General features: G+C 43.3%; 1 protein-coding gene across 1 annotated transcript in view; it reads left to right on the forward strand.

The window, feature by feature from the left end:
• Nucleotides 1-4061: 4061 nt before the first annotated feature.
• The window catches only part of LOC117639159, a 28691-nt gene continuing 15388 nt past the window's right edge, over nucleotides 4062-17364 (forward strand). Inside the window, exon 1 of the mRNA XM_034374550.1 lies at nucleotides 4062-4195. Coding sequence (XP_034230441.1) covers nucleotides 4085-4195 — 111 coding nt within the window. The 5' untranslated portion in view covers nucleotides 4062-4084. The remainder of the gene's footprint in view (nucleotides 4196-17364) is intronic.

Below are 17364 nucleotides of genomic sequence, written 5' to 3' on the forward strand. Positions count from 1 at the left end.
TGCGAAGCCGCCGTTCTCTGCGAGTCGCGACGTTGGCACGCTGTACGATAACCTGCTTTTCAAGGCCACCAAATTGCACCAGTGCACAGATAAATTCCTACAAAGAACTGCTCTTTGTAATACGAAGAAAACGGTGGTTTCGCAGCCTGCGAAGGAAATTGTTTGTCATACGAACAGTTCTCATTGTAGTACAAAGGAAAAATCTTTCGCAGGCTACGGAGAATTTTCCTTTGTCTTATTACAAACGATTTCCTTCGCAGGCTGCGAAGCCGCCGTTCTCTTCGTATTTTGTTCGCGTAACGAATAATTTGTTGGTCCGACGAACAATTCGTTGGCGGAGCATGAAAGTTAGTTGGAGAGTCAAAAGCATGACTTTGTTCCTTTGACGGATCTTTTCGGAGCGCTAACAGATTGTTAGTTTTACCAACAAAAATTTCGTTACTCAAAGAAGTAACTCGAACACATTTTTTCGGTTATCACGGAATCAACGCACTTTTTCGTTGGGTCAACGAATTCCTTTTTTCCGTGCAGAAGTTTCGGAAAAACTCCATGATTTTTCCATTTCTTTTTCGGAATTTTCTGACAATGCAGGGTCGGCCCTGGAAATTTTACGTGATCGCCTGCGTCCGCCCTGGGAACACGTCAGGTCTCCTGGAAACGTGAGAAAAGCCCTATTAATCCCAAGCGATGGATTCACCGTGTGAACCTCGGTCCAAAAATCAAAACAAAGTTTCAGCCCCACTAGAGCAACGAGCTTGGCCTTGCTATCGATTATCCGAGTTGCTGCTGACAGACTTAACTTTTGACCCACATAACTGTAAATCGACATAACTGGTGACAGAAATAACGCATTTATTTCTGAAATATAAAAGCATTTATATTGAAATTAAAATTTTAATTGCTAGAAACATAACATTTTACAGGGGGGAGGGGATGTGCTAGGCACGCCTTCGGCGCGCGCGCTGAGGGCAGGCTGTAGGGGGCAGGAGGTGTGCGTGTGACAGAGTGTGTGTCGCTTCTAGGTGCAGGGTGCTTTCTATCGCTTGGCTGATTCATCCAATTCCCATCGTGAGCTTGTTTCTCTTTCCTGCTTCCGCACGTTCCCTTCCCCATGCCGTCGCGTCCGGGCCCTGTGCACACGTTCCCCCCGGGGGCTGCCATCGCTTTCTTGTGGAAGATGATGAAGATGATGCCAACCGCAAAAGACGGACACGCCTATCGATGAGCTGGACCAGATATGGGACTGCCATTCGACTGGTGTTAGTTAAGGCGCTGCTGTTAGACCCATGCTTATGCCTTGTCTCTCTCTTTGTTTCTGCATATCTAACCACGAGGAACTGCAAGATGTGCGGCATGAATGGTCACTGTCAACCTGCAGGTCGACTGATAGGATTCGCCAGAGGGGAAGAACGGGCGCGACCCCTTCCCACTACCGGCTTCGGGATGGGGAGAAGAAGCAAAAGATGTCGGAAACGGCCAATTACCTTAACAGAGGGAGCTCTGTTTGTTGTGGGGGCGTGGTTGCTGTTGTACCAAAACTTTTCTCCCTATAGTAAACCCTCACGCCCTGGGCTCCGGAGGAGCAAACGCTGCGAAGGTAGTCCACTCGTCGCGCGCCGTAGCGTGGCGGGGTCCCCTATAGTGACGCCGTTGTACGGGTTGCGCCAACGGGGGTGGGTGCGGCAAGGATCTAGGAGGGTGCACTGAGTCCCGACCCGGCGGAACCCGCGTGGAAGGATCTGTAGTGAAACTACAGTTTAAACTACAGTGCCAAAACTGCAGTTGCTGACTGTAGTTTTTTGTAAGAACAAACTTCAGAACTTGTACAGTTGTACAGTTGTACAGTTTGCTCCTGGAACTGAAGGTTGCTGTGCTTTAAAACTGCACTCTATCTGAACTGTTATTTGTTAACTAGGTATTGAGTACGGTCTGTACTTTAAAGGGAAGTTATTAATTATTTAATTCTGTAGTCTACTACTGAAGATCTGCCTACACTTGTATCTTCAGCACAATCCACAAAGCAAATGTAGTTTCTGGTCACATTTTTATACACAATGACAAGCAAGTTGAATGTTTACTACAATTTGCAGTAATTTTGCATTTCAAGCATGGTTTAAAGATAAGTCAAGCACTGCAATTTGATATGAAGACACAGAAACAATTATAAAATGTAACTAAAATATAGAATATTAGGATGGGAATAGATATATTTTTTAGAAATTTTAGTAATTTCTTTTAAAAAATTTCAAGCTATAAAGGTTGGTTTTAGTCTCTATAATGTATGAGCCTAGGAAGTTATAAGTGCGCAGACCAACAGTTTACGTTGAAATACTGGACATTGGAGACTTTTAGAAGGCACAACTAAACAAAAATTTAAAAAAAAAGCAAAAACAAAAACACATGACTGAATGTAACCAAATCTTTAAAACACCATCTGGTAATCTGTTTGATTATTTCATAACGTTCCATATTGGTCAGGTATTATGTTACAAGGAATCGTGGAAATCAACAAACCACAATGTGTCACTAGTTTGACAAAGATGACAAACAAGTTCAAGTTAAGAAGCATCAAACTCATTATAACCAGGTGTTTGAATGTTAAACGCAACAAAAATTAGGAAGCGTCTTGATCCAGAACGTCTCAGAAGTTAAAAAGGTAACGACTCCTGTCGTTGAAAAATAAGACTGAAAAGGCACTCTAAATTAAATCACTTCATGGTCTCTTTGTTTCAGAGGCAAACTTAATACAAATTACTTCTTGGATTTGCAAAATTTACTTATAGTACAGAGCAGTTTACAGTAAAACTGTATTTTTCTTGCAGTTGCACTCTAGTCCCTGGGGATAGCAGGCCTTTCCATGTGGTCGAGCGGCCAAGCCCTGTCCCACATGGAAGCTCAGTGGAGCAGTGGTCAAGGCCTCTGCTTCGCAACTGAAGTGTCCGAGGTTCAACTCCCGGCAACATTCACCCAAGAAACACAATCAACACAACTTCAGTTACACATGGGGTGGGAGGGAGGAAGAGTTTCCTCAAAACAGGGCTCGAAAATTACTATTTTTGAATTTTGACCGCAAAATTCAAACTGCAGTCTCTTGTCTTTTTTAAACCAAGTCTACCTGTGTAAATAAACTACAGTAAAACTGTACTTTGAACTATATAGTCAAGTGGGACAAACTGGGGTCAAAAACTATAGTTGTCCGAAATAACTGGTAGTTTTTATACAGTTTAACTATAGTTTTCTATACTTTATCTATACTTTGACTACATTTTTATGCACTCAATTAACAGTTTAATTGTATTTAAAGTACAGAAATCTCTCTTTTAAATCTAAATAGACAATTACAAAAAAAATTATATTTTTCCAGTGTAGCCTAAACTACAGATCCTTCCACGCGGGAATCCGGAGTTTGTCAATTTTGGCTTTGCTCAGTCGCGCCTTATCTTATCTTATCTGCTAGAAACATAACATTTTACAGAAATAACCAAATCGCTCATTCACATATCTGTTGTCAGACATAACATTTGACAGGCATAATATTTGATAGACAAAACCGTCGACAGACATAACCGTCCAGGTGCGGGGCACTCGCCCGCGTGGACGTCCGCGAGGCAGCCGTGCCAGAGGCGGCCGCGGAAGGGGTGGTCGCAGCAGGGGTGCTGGGGATGTTCCACCCGTTTCATCTAGGGTAGGAGGAGAAAGTGAACGAGAGCTGCAACGAGAGCTGCCGGAAGGCAGCTCAATTTTTAACTAAGCTCCATTGTTTTTCTACCTTCCTCTATTTCTAAAAGAAATTTATAAATATGTCTTTATATAGGAATTTAAAAGTTATTTCTGAATAAAGTTATGGGTATTGAAAGTTATGTGTGTTTACAGTTTTTAAACCATAATTAATCCTGTTTTATGTGTGACACCAGTTATGTCTGTAGCCGGTTATGTCTGTCAACAATTATAAGGATAAACGGTTATGTGGGTTTAAAGTTATGTCTGAAGCAGAACTCCCGATTATCCATTGAGAGCATTGAGTGTGATCATATTTTATTTTTTTATTTAGGACGTGGTGCTTGGAGTCGAACAGGCTCTGTTTATGTACACGGTGGAGACTCTCTCAAATCGCTACGCTCGTATAAATCAGAGTCTGAAGACAGTTGAAGTGCTGCTATATAAAGGTTACAACGTCCAACGACGTGTGGAAGAGGTGAGTAGTACCCAAGAGCAACCACTGATACGAAACCCAACACCTTGTAGTATTAGTATTTTCTGACTCGCGCTGCTCGCTGGGGCCTCCGCCCCCAGACCCCCGCATGTGTGGAGCGCGTGCCGAAGTACAGTATTTAGTAAGTCCGTGGTGACCAAAGGCAAATTTTCTAAGGAAGTAACCGTCCTACTTCTTTGAAAGCTCTATTTAACCGCTTTTGACCATATAATAAGGCTACTTTTACTGCCCAAATAGATAGCTTGTATTGAATTGGCTACTGTGGCAGTCAATGGGTGCATACAAGGTCCGGAAAATATTGAAGACTGCTTTGACAAGGATAGAGGTGAAGAGAAAAAAAAACTTTAGGTCTCTACGACCACTCCTTGACCCCAAACATTTCTTTGAGTAATTGACTGAGTGAGTCAGTCAGTCGGATTGGGGCTATATGGGCGATTCCATGCCAAACCAACGAACGCTTGGAATTTCATCTCTCCGATTTTGATGAAACTTTTTTTGGGGGTAGGGGTCATCATAAAAAGATCCCCTGCCAAAGGGTTTTGCGATATCTCACCCCGTTTGGCTGTGGCAGGATATCAAAGTTTTAGCTTTAGTCAAAATCATGATATTTTCTTAAATTTCCTCTGTTCTGGCAGATTTTTTTTGGATTTTTTTCCATAGTGTTTTTTTACGTAAAAAGAGCTGGGGAACACGATGAAAACGGTTTCGAGACGATTGGGTGAAGTTTTGATGCCAAAATTTTCATTTTTCGTCATATTTTTTCGAAAAATTACCATTCCCAAAATAGCTCATCTTTGATTTCGACCTTACTTTTACCAAATGATCTCCTAACATAGTGGAACAAAACCCTAAAAGGGTTTGGTCGGCCCGCCCATAGGATCTGAGAAATCGCAAAAACAAATTCTGAAAAATCACCAAATTCGTGTATTTAAGGTGGTGGTGGTGGTGTGGGTTCTTGCCTGCGCTGCGCAGCCGTCTGTTCTGGTCAACATCGACTTCCCCGCTCGGCGTGCGAAGGAAAACCACCCGCCAGGAGCGCCTGTGAAGCTCGGATAGGCAACCCGCAGGCCAGAGTGCGCATGTGCATGCGTTGGGTTGCCTACCTTCCATTACCATCAAGAACCTATAAAGCCCCAATCCGACTGACTCACTGACTCACTCATAGAAATGTTTGGGGTGAAGGAGTGGTTGTAGAGACTTGCGGTTTTTTCCATTCGATTCCAAATTTTATGGGAAAATTGGGAAAAATCCCAAAAGTTGAAAATTCCTCACCGTTTCCGAGAAAACCTACTTTATCTACAAAAAAGGGGAACAAATTTCTCACCGTTTCCGAGCAAACCTACTCAATCTTCAAAAAAGGGGACCGACCGACTAAAAATTTTTATTCGCCCTATCGGTAGGTCTGGTCGAGACATTTCCAAAACTGTGCCGCAATCTGGTCCCCGTCACCGGCAACATCCTAAAAACGATATAATAATATATAAAAATAGGCCTAAATTCAACAAAATCCACTCAATCTTCAAAAAAGGGGACCGACCGACTGAAAATTTTTATTCGCCTTATCGGTAGGTCTGGTCGAGACATTTCCGAAACTGTGCCGCAATCGGGTCCCCGTCACCGGCAACATCTTCAAAAACGATTAAATAGGCCTAAATTCAACAAAATCCACTCAATCTTCAAAAAAGGGGACCGACCGACTAAAAATTTTTATTCGCCCCGCCGCAATCGGGTTCCCGTCACCGGCAACATCCTCAAAAACGATTAAATAGGCCTAAATTTAACAAAATCCACTCAATCTTCAAAAAAGGGGACCGACCGACTAAAAATTTTTATTCGCCCCATCGGTAGGTCTAGTCGAGACATTTCCGAAACTGTGCCGCAATTGGGTCCCCGTCACCGGCAACATACTCAAAATCAATCATCAATTGTCATCAAGAACCTATAAAGCCCCAAAATCCGACTGACTCCCTCACTCATCAATCAAGAACCTATATAGCCCCAATCCGACTGACTCACTGACTCACTGACTCACTGATTTACTGACCCACTCACTCATAGAAATGTTTGGGGTCAAGGAGTGGTCGTAGAGACCTGCGGGTTTTTCCATTCGATTCCAAATTTATTGGGAAAATTGAGAAAAATCTCAAAAGTTGAAAATTTCTCACTGTTCCCGAGCAAACCTACTCAATCTTCTAAAAATGGGACCGAATGACTAAATATTTTTATTCGCCCCATCGGTAGGTCTGGTCGAGAATTTCCGAAACTGTGCCGTAATCGGGACCCCGCCACCGGCAATTGGGCAACCATCATCAAGAATCTTTATAGCCCCAATCCGACTGACCGACTGACTCACTCACTCACTTACTCACTCAAAGAAATGTTTGGGGTCAAGGAGTGGTCGTAGAGACCTAAGGTTTTTTCCTTTCACCTCTATCCTTGTCAAAGCAGTCTTCAATATTTTCCGGACCTTGTATGCACCCATTGACTGCCACAGTAGCTAATGCAATACAAGCTATCTATTTGGGCAGTCAAAGTAGCCTTATTATATGGTCAAAAGTGGTTAAATAGAGCTTTCAAAGAAACAGGACATTTACTTCCTTAGAAAATTTGCCTTTGGTCACCATGGACTTACTAAATACTTCGGCACGCGCTCCACACATGCGGGGGTCTGGGGGCGGAGCCCCCAGCGAGCAGCGCGAGTTACCACTAAGGGCTAGACCACACATAAGTTAACTGAACTTCACTTGAAAGGCTGGACCACAATCAATCGTGTGTACAAGTCTATGTTTCTTCTGTTAAAATTGTGAACAACTCATGTTGTAGAGGCAGAAGAAAAGGGGAAAAGGGGAGGAACTCTAAAAAATTGAAAAAAGGAGGTTTTTTTTTCATTTGCGTACAAAATTAAAATTGAGTAAATATTGGGTATTTACCGTTATCTAATTTAACTGTTCCCCCTTTCTTCCGCCTCTACAACATGAACTGTTCACCATTTTAACAGAAGAAACATAGACTTGTACACACGATTGATTGTGGTCTAGCCTTTCAAGTGAAGTTCAGTTAACTCATGTGTGGTCTAGCCCTTAGTGGTAATAGTAATAGAGGGTAGGCAACCCAACGCACGCACATGCGCACTCTGGCCTGCGGGTTCACTGAGAATCCATACGCTATGAGTATAGCGTCAATTGGTGCAATGCAAAAGCATTGCACATGAAGTGCAATGCCTCCCCATCGCCATCCATTAGCATACGGCATTTTCGGGATGCATTGCACAGTGGTACGAAACGGCTAAAAATGGGACAAAAATATTTGAGCCTTCCAAAGGACTTCTTGGGCCATAAAAAAGTTAAAAAAGTGTCACAAAGGTGCACCGGAGCTATATTGCCAGTGTAGGGTCGCAAAAACCTCAAAAAACGTGGAAAAATGCCGTTTTTGGGGTCTTTCCCTGTGATTAAAATGACTTCTAATTCGAATCCGCACTATCTCTAAGCGCCAAAAGATAGCCTAATATGTGTACTTTGAAACCCTGACAGCCCCTAGGCGACCAGACACCCGGGATTTTTAATACACGCAACTTAAGGTAAAATAAATTGTCTGAAAACCCGAAAAAAGCCCTTTTCAGGGCCAAACCCGAGCAGATTAATATCAGTTGCTGTCAAATGGCAATAATGGCTGACAAATAGACTCTTTCACTCATTGCGAAGTAAAGAAATATAGTTCTCAAAATGTCGGGAACCAGTAGCGCAGTAGCGGCTATCATTGTAAACAGTCAAAAGCTGAATCCTGATTGGTTACAAGCGTAGCTCTGGACGAAGCTCACTGCAGTGGCCGCTAGGTGCCGCGCAGCTTCACTGAGATTCCGAACGCTTTGAGTATAGCACGTATAGCGCAAAGCAGCTGAGATATCGCACCATACGTGCAATTCCATAGCCATATTGCATCTTACGTGCAATGCGTCCCGAAAATGCATTTTGCTAATGCGTGAGAAGGGGGGGGGGGCATTGCCCTTAATGTGCAATGCTTTTGCATTGGAACAATTGATGCTAAACTCATAGCGTTTGGATTTCCAGTGTCCGTTTCCGTTTAATTAACGTTTAATGGCATTGCACGTATGGTGCGATATCTCAGCTGCATTGCACTATACGTGCTACGTGCTATACTCAAAGCGTTCGGAATCTCAGTGAAGCTGCGCGGCACCTAGCGGCCACTGCAGTGAGCTTCGTCCAGAGCTACGCTTGTTGGCTGAGCGATAGCGAAGCCTGTTACTCCAGTGGGGTTGAAAAGTTTTGTCTGTGGGTCTGTCTGTCTGTCGGTCTGTCTGTCCGCACTACTCCTCCTGAACGGCTCGGCCGATCTCGGTGAGATTTTGCACACTTCTTAGGTATGTCTTTGGCTCGGCACACGCGAAATTTCACCATCCTAGCTCAACTGGTTCAGTTTTTATAGGCGAAAAACACCTAAAAAAACGGCGAAAAATAGAGATTTCTGCAGATAGACCACTTCTGTCTAGGAGAAAGGGGGGTCTGGGGGGCGGAGCCCCCCAGCTTCGACAAGTTAAAAAGTGACAAGGGTCAAGATCGTGTTACCTGTAGATAAAACAACTCTATTTACAATGTAGGGGGGTCTGAGGGGCGGAGCCCCCCAGCATTCAACAAGTTAAAAAATAACCGACAACGGACAAGCCATTGCCTGCCGCAGGCAGGCTAGCGCCGCAGGCCAAGGCAGGTACGCCAGGCGTGGATTGGAGGAACAGGCAGCGAGACATCGCGAAGCCTGTTACGACAAGACGCGGTCTGGCGTAAACCTACCTTGTAACCAATCAGGATTCAGCTTTTGACTGTTTACAATGATAGCCGCTGGTGCGCTACTGGTTCCCGACATTTTGAGAACTATATTTCTTTACTTCGCAATGAGTGAAAGAGTCTATTTGTCAGCCATTATTGCCATTTGACAGCAACTGATATTAATCTGCTCGGGTTTGGCCCTGAAAAGGGCTTTTTTCGGGTTTTCAGACAATTTATTTTTACCTTAAGTTGCGTGTATTAAAAATCCCGGGTGTCTGGTCGCCTAGGGGCTGTCAGGGTTTCAAAGTACACATATTAGGCTATCTTTTGGCGCTTAGAGATAGTGCGGATTCGAATTAGAAGTCATTTTAATCACAGGGAAAGACCCCAAAAACGGCATTTTTCCGCGTTTTTTGAGGTTTTTGCGACCCTACACTAGCAATATAGCTCCGGTGCACCTTTGTGACACTTTTTTAACTTTTTTATGGCCCAAGAAGTCCTTTGGAAGGCTCAAATATTTTTGTCCCATTTTTAGCCGTTTCGTACCACTGTGCATTGCACGTGAGGTGCAATATGGCTATCGCATTGCACGTGTGGTGCGATATGTCAGCTGCATAGCACCATACGTGCTATACTCATAGCGTTTGGAATCGCAGTGTTGCCTATCCGAGCTTCACATGCGCTCCTGGCGGGTGGTTTTCCTTCGCACGCCGAGCGGGGAAGTCGATGTTGACCAGAACAGACGGCTGCGCAGCGCAGGCAAGAACCCACACCACCACCACCACCTTAAATACACGAATTTGGTGATTTTTTCAGAATTTGTTTTTGCGATTTCTCAGATCCTATGGGCGGGCCGACCAAACCCTTTTAGGGTTTTGTTCCACTATGTTAGGAGATCATTTGGTAAAAGTAAGGTCGAAATCAAAGATGAGCTATTTTGGGAATGGTAATTTTTCGAAAAAATATGACGAAAAATGAAAATTTTGGCATCAAAACTTCACTCAATCGTCTCGAAACCGCAGGGGGTCTTTTTATGATGACCCCTACCCCCAAAAAAAGTTTCATCAAAATCGGAGAGATGAAATTCCAAGCGTTCGTTGGTTTGGCATGGAATCGCCCATATAGATTCTTGAATGATGATTGCCCAATTGCCGGTGGCGGGGTCCCGATTACGGCACAGTTTCGGAAATTCTCGACCAGACCTACCGATGGGGCGAATAAAAATTTTTAGTCATTCGGTCCCTTTTTTAGAAGATTGAGTAGGTTTGCTCGGAATCAGTGAGAAATTTTCAACTTTTAAGATTTTTCTCAATTTTCCCATTAAATTTGGAATCGAATGGATAAACCCGCATGTCTCTACGACCACTCCTTGACCCCAAACATTTTTATGAGTGAGTGAGTCAGTCAGCGAGTCAGTCAGTCGGATTGGGGCTATAAAGGTTCTTGATTGATGAGTGAGGGAGTCAGTCAGTCGGATTTTGGGGCCTTCTAAGTTCTTGATGACAATTGATGATTGATTTTGAGTATGTTGCCGGTGACGGGGACCCGATTGCGGCACAGTTTCTGAAATGTCTCGACTTGACCTACCGATTGGGCGAATAAAAATTTTTAGTCGGTCGGTCCCCTTTTTTGAAGATTGAGTGGATTTTGATAAATTTAGGCCTATTTAATCGTTTTTGAGGATGTTGCCGGTGACAGGGACCCGATTGCGGCACAGTTTCGGAAATGTCTCGACCAGACCTACCGATGGGGCGAATAAAAATTTTTAGTCGGTCGGTCCCCTTTTTTATAGATAGAGCGGATTTTGTAGAATTTAGGCCTATATAATCGTTTTTGAGGATGTTGCCGGTGACGAGGACCCGATTGCGGCACAGTTTCGGAAATGTCTCGACCAGACCTACCGATAGGGCGAATAAAAATTTTCAGTCGGTCGGTCCCCTTTTTTGAAGATTGAGTGGATTTTGTTGAATTTAGGCCTATTTAATCGTTTTTGAGGATGTTGCCGGTGACGGGGACCCGATTGCGGCACAGTTTCGGAAATGTCTCGACCAGACCTACCGATGGGGCGAATAAAAATTTTTAGTCGGTCGGTCCCCTTTTTAGAAGATTGAGTGGATTTTGTTGAATTTAGGCCTATTTAATCGTTTTTTGAGGATGTTGCCAGTGACGGAGACCGGATTGCGGCACAGATTCGGAAATGTCTCGACCAGACCTACCGATGGGGCGAATAAAAATTTTTAGTCGGTCGGTCCCCTTTTTTGAAGATTGAGTAGGTTTGCTCGGAAACGGTGAGAAATTTGTTCCCCTTTTTTGTAGATAAAGTAGGTTTTCTCGGAAACGGTGAGGAATTTTCAACTTTTGGGATTTTTCCCAATTCTCCCATAAAATTTGGAATCGAATGGAAAAAACCGCAAGTCTCTACGACCACTCCTTCACCCCAAACATTTCTATGAGTGAGTGAGTCAGTGAGTGAGTCAGTCGGATTGGGGCTTTATAGGTTCTTGACTCGCGCTGCTCGCTGGGGGCTCCGCCCCCAGACCCCCGCATGTGTGGGGCGCGTGCCGAAGTATTTTCAGTAAGTCCGTGGTGACCAAAGGCAAATTTTCTTAGGAAGTAAATGTACTGCTTCTTTAAAAGGTCTATTTAACAGCTTTTGACCATATAATTTAGCTACTTTTACTGCCCAAATAGATAGCTTCTATTGCATTGGCTACTGTGGCAGTGAATGGGTGCATACAAGGTCCGGAAAATATTGAAGACTGCTTTGACAAGGATAGAGGTGAATGGAAGTCTCTACGACCACCCCTTGACCCTAAACATTTCTATGAGTGAGTGAGTGAGTGAGCGCGTCAGTGAGTCAGTCGGATTGGGGCTATATAGGTTCTTGACTCGCGCTGCTCGCTGGGGGCTCCGCCCCCAGACCCCCGCATGTGTGGGGCGCGTGCCGAAGTATTTTCCGTGGTGACCAAAGGCAAATTTTCTAAGGAAGTAAATCGAGGGGTCCTATTCAAAAGATCTTATCTGGGCGTTCCCCCGAAGACAATCTTATCTTAAACGCCTGCAAATTTCACTCATTTTGATCAATCAGAATAAATACGACGGCAAGCGAAACATATTTCTAAATGCACTTTTGGTTTCTCCTCGCTACCATCTGTAGATTCACGCGATCAAACTCACCAATTATATTGATATGTAGCTCTCTCAAATGAACAAACTATGTAAAATTCACATGCGTTTAAGATAAGATTTTCTTCGGGGGAACGCCCAGATAAGATCTTTTGAATAGGACCCCTCGAAATGTGCTGCTTCTTTAAAAGGTCTATTTAACAGCTTTTGACCATATAATTAAGCTTCTTTTTCTGCCCAAATAGATAGCTTGTGTTGCATTGGCTACTGTGGCAGTCAATGGGTGCATACAAGGTCCGGAAAGTATTGAAGACTGCTTTGACAAGGATAGAGGTGAATGGAAAAAACCGCAAGTCTCTACGACCACTCCTTGACCCCAAACATTTCTATGAGTGAGTCAGTGAGTGAGTCGCAGTCAGTCAGTCGGATTGGGGCTATATAGATTCTTGATGATGATGATTTACCCAAATGGCGGTGGCGGGGACCCGACTGCTGCAGTTTCGGAAATTCTCGACCGACCTACCGATGGGGCGAATAAAAATTTTTAGTCATTCGGTCCCCTTTTTAGAGGATTGAGTAGGTTTGCTCGGAAACGGTGAGAAATTTTCAACTTTTAGGATATTTCCCTATTTTCCCATTAAATTTGGAATCGAATGGAAAAAGCCGCAAGTCTCTACGACTACTCCTTGACCCCAAACATTTCTATGAGTGAGTGAGTCAGTGCATGAGTCAGTGAGTCAGTCAGTTGGATTGGGGCTATATAGGTTCTTGATAAGTGAGGGAGTCAGTCAGTCGGATTTTGCGGCTATGTAGGTTCTTGATGATAATTGATGATTGATTTTGAGTATGTTGCCGGTGACGGCGACCCGATTCCGGCACAGTTTCGGAAATGTCTCGACCAGACCTACCGATGGGGCGAATAAAAATTTTTAGTCGGTCGGTCTCCTTTTTTGAAGATTGAGTGGATTTTGTTGAATTTAGGCCTATTTAATCGTTTTTGAAGATGTTGCCGGTGACGGGGACCCGATTGCGGCACAGTTTCGGAAATGTCTCGACCAGACCTACCGATGGGGCGAATAAAATTTTTTAGTCGGTCGGTCCCCTTTTTTGAAGATTGAGTGGATTTTGTTGAATTTAGCCCTATTTAATCGTTTTTGAGGATGTTGCCGGTGACGGGGACCCGATTGCGGCACAGTTTCTGAAATGTCTCGACCAGACCTACCGATGGGGCGAATAAAAATTTTTAGTCGGTCGGTCCCTTTTTTTGAAGATTGAGTGGATTTTGTTGAATTTAGGCCTATTTAATCGTTTTTGAGGATGTTGCCGGTGACGGGGACCCGATTGCGGCACAGTTTCGGAAATGTCTCGACCAGACCTACCGATGGGGCGAATAAAAATTTTTAGTCGGTCGGTCCCCTTATTTGAAGACTGAGTGGATTTTGTTGAATTTAGGCCTATTTAATCGTTTTTGAGGATGTTGCCGGTGACGGCGACCCGATTGCGGCACAGTTTCGGAAATGTCTCGACCAGACCTACCGATGAGGCAAATAAAAATTTTTAGTCGGTTGGTCCCCTTTTTTGAAGATTGAGTGGATTTTGTTGAATTTAGGCCTATTTAATCGTTTTTGAGGATGTTGCCGGTGGCGGGGACCCGATTGCGGCACAGTTTCTGAAATGTCTCGACCAGACCTACCGATGGGGCGAATAAAAACTTATTGTCGGTCGGTCCCCTTTTTTGAAGATTGAGTGGATTTTGTTGAATTTAGGCCTATTTTTATAACGTTTTGAGGATGTTGCCGGTGACGGGGACCAGATTGCGGCACAGTTTTGGAAATGTCTCGACCAGATCTACCGATAGGGCGAATAAAAACTTATTGTCGGTCAGTCCCCTTTTTTGAAGATTGAGCGGATTTTGTTGAATTTAGGCCTATTTTTATAACGTTTTGAGGATGTTGCCGGTGACGGGGACCAGATTGCGGCACAGTTTTGGAAATGTCTCGACCAGACCTAGCGATAGGGCGAATAAAAATTTTTAGTCGGTCGGTCCTCTTTTTTGAAGATTGAGTGGGTTTTGTTGAAATTTAGGCCTATTTAATCGTTTTGAGGATGTTGCCGGTGACGGGGACCCGATTGCGGCACAGTTTCGGAAATGTCTCGACCGAATTTGGTCCGCTTTTTTGAAGATTAAGTAAGTTTGCTCGGAAACGGTTAGGAATTTTCAACTTTTGGGATTTTTCCCAATTTTTCCATAAAATTTGGAATCGAATGGAAAAAACCGCATGTCTCTACGACCACTCCTTCACCCCAAACATTTCTATGAGTCAGTGAGTCAGTGAGTCAGTCGGATTGGGGCTTTATAGGTTCTTGATGATAGGTGATTCCGCACGTAGAGGTCATTTCCGCTCCTTCCGCAGAGATAACTTTCCGAGTGCAACCCATTTCTGTACTCAAGGATCTTTAGCATTACACGTGCTTTCGTAAATGGGGTTTCAAAGCAAACAGGATAAACTTAACTGGTAAAACTAATTTTATGCCACCTAGGCTGCTAAATTCAGACCGAACAAACAATTCCGGCCGACATGACAAGATAGAACCAGACATTTGACTTCAGCTTTCTTGATTTTGGAATGCAATGCGATGGGTCGCCTCTGAACAAAGAGCGATGATCTTTTGGTCGCCCGAACAAAGACCGATCTCCATTCCTGCATTTTAAAGTCTCAGAACAATGTGCACGTTTTAATAGAGCATTCTATAGTCGTCGCCGATGGAAGAAAAAGGAAAGAAAAAAAGACAGAACTGCAGAGTGTGATAACTTAACCAAAATAACGGAAATAACGCTTTTGTTATTTGTTAAAGGTACAACTAATAACCGCAAACATTTGTAAAAGGATTAACGTTAATTCATAGAAACAATAACTGTGGATAAACATTTAAACGGTATAAAAGATAACATTTTTGAGAAGAACAACTCGTTTTGGTTTAGCAAAATAACGGTTATTCCGTAGTAACGATAATTCTGTAGCAACATTAACGGTTACATTTCATATTAATAACAATAATTTGTTTTATCGTTATCATAGCGGGCAAGCGAAGCAAGGCTAGACGGCTATCCTCGCCGAGCTATAAGAAATCGCGTCCACGATAATTCGGCGCTTCGAGTCCTTAAGTCTCCTCTGGGGGCCCCAAAGGGGTCTATACGACTCTAGCGGCACTCATCAAGCTGTATGCCCAGGCGCAGCGCAGCGGAAGGAGAAAAGAAGCGCATCGTGTAATATAAAATATAACGTTAAATCGGAACGGTGTTGCGATTATTGATATGAACTGCAACCTAAAAACGATGGGCCACAATTAACGTTATTAATGATTCTCCAATGATGAAGGTTAATTTCAATAATCGTTATTCTGTATAACCGTTTAAAGCTATTTACCGTTGTTTATCTACCTGATTAGATGTGGGTATAATTTTATCGTTAATGTTTCAATCGTATGTTATATTTGTTACTAACATTAACTAACAAAATTAAAATAACGGCAGTAATGGTATCTTCCGAATTTCCGTTAAGTTACCGGTTACGTTAAGTTTTCGCACCCTGCTGAACTGGCGCCGGCAATGTATACCCTCGCAGGCTTCTACGTGTGAGTTTCTGAGTTTCGCGAGGCGTAACTTCCTCCTTGACGCGTTATGTATGTTTCAAATACATTTTGACAAAGGTAATAATGATATTTGGTCTGTTTTTCTCCATGAAACCGGGATTGCTACCCGCACCTTTTTGTCCGGCTTCTTCTTCCTCTCACTGTAAAAAATTATTGTAATTTTACAAAAACAATTGTTACAAAGTCCATGAAATCTATTTGTAGAGGGCGTTTTAGGAATAATTCATCACAGAAATCTTCTTCGTCTGAAGAAATTTGTTTGTGAACACTGACTTATGAAATGGTATTGACAAAATACATTTCAAAGGCGACGATAATACTACAGGATGGTCATAACAATATGAAATGCATCCTCAAATTACAGCAAGTATTTAGGTAATTCCATTGCACAAATTGCTTGTAAAATTACGAGATGGGGTGATGGCTTCGTCAATTTACAAAATATTTGTTAAAACAAGTTTAGATCAAAAAAATTATTCTTGCAACAAAATTACCCAAGAAATGTTTGTAATTTTGCGAACAATTATTTTACAGTGCTTGTTCTTTGATCGGCGAGGACTAGAATGTTCATCTCAGACAAAAGCAGGGATCTCTAGCTTAGGAGGGACATCAAAGCAAAATGGTCAAAAACTGCACCTTTTTTAAAATAGGTACTGATATTCAGGGTGAGTTTTGTTCAAGTCTCTTTCACGTTTTTCGTGTGTTTTGTTGATCGAAAATTTCACTGGCATCAAACTGCAGGGTGAACAGTGGCCAAAAATCACCTCGCTTAATGCACGGGCCCGAAACGAACGGAAATCGCTTTATTTTCTGAAAGGGAGGGAAAGTTGTAGTCGGTGGATTGGTGTACGGAAAATTAATTGCAAATTGCATTTAAACGTGTTTCACTCGTCAGAAACACAAATCCATTTCAAGGCTCGCACAGGAAATTTTGTGTAGCTTCTAAACATGACCTCGTTTACTCAATTCGGTGTAGATTTGAGTTATTTTAATTTTAGCGACATGGTGGCGCCGCGCAGGCTGGCCCTGGCCGCGCTCCGGCCACGGCTCCGCCGTGCGGGGAGCACAGCACACTCTAAATGTTCTACACCGAAGATTCTCCATATTATGGTGAAAATGTTCCATATTATGGTGGTGCAGCTGAGTTCGTAACATACCATTGAGAAGTCACTGTTTTGACTTTGATGAATTTCGTTAGTATTATGGAGAAAATCTCCACCATAATATGTTGGTGCAGCCTTTCACCGTAAAGCATTTACTGTGCATCGCTTCACGCGCCGCGTAGCTTGTTTGCACCCCCTGCTTCCCACGACTTCTTTTCTGTGTTCGCGCGCTTTTGCCCTGTGCATCGCATTAAATGTGTTTGACATTCATTTCCCAGGCACGGATGCTGCACACGGCTACGACGGATGCGTTGGAAATGGTGTGTCTTTGTTTTGGCAAACAAGTGGCTTTCATCGTACTCGTCGAGCTTTTGGTCTCCATCGAGACCTTGTACACATTGGGACCGCTAGTGGCCATAATATCAAATGCCAAAATCGTTGCCTTGATGTCTTATCGGCAGATTTACACCATTTGGGCAGGAGTGAT

Source organism: Thrips palmi, unplaced genomic scaffold (assembly GCF_012932325.1).
Source record: "Thrips palmi isolate BJ-2018 unplaced genomic scaffold, TpBJ-2018v1 HiC_scaffold_1, whole genome shotgun sequence".
NCBI classification, from domain to species: Eukaryota; Metazoa; Arthropoda; class Insecta; order Thysanoptera; family Thripidae; genus Thrips; species Thrips palmi.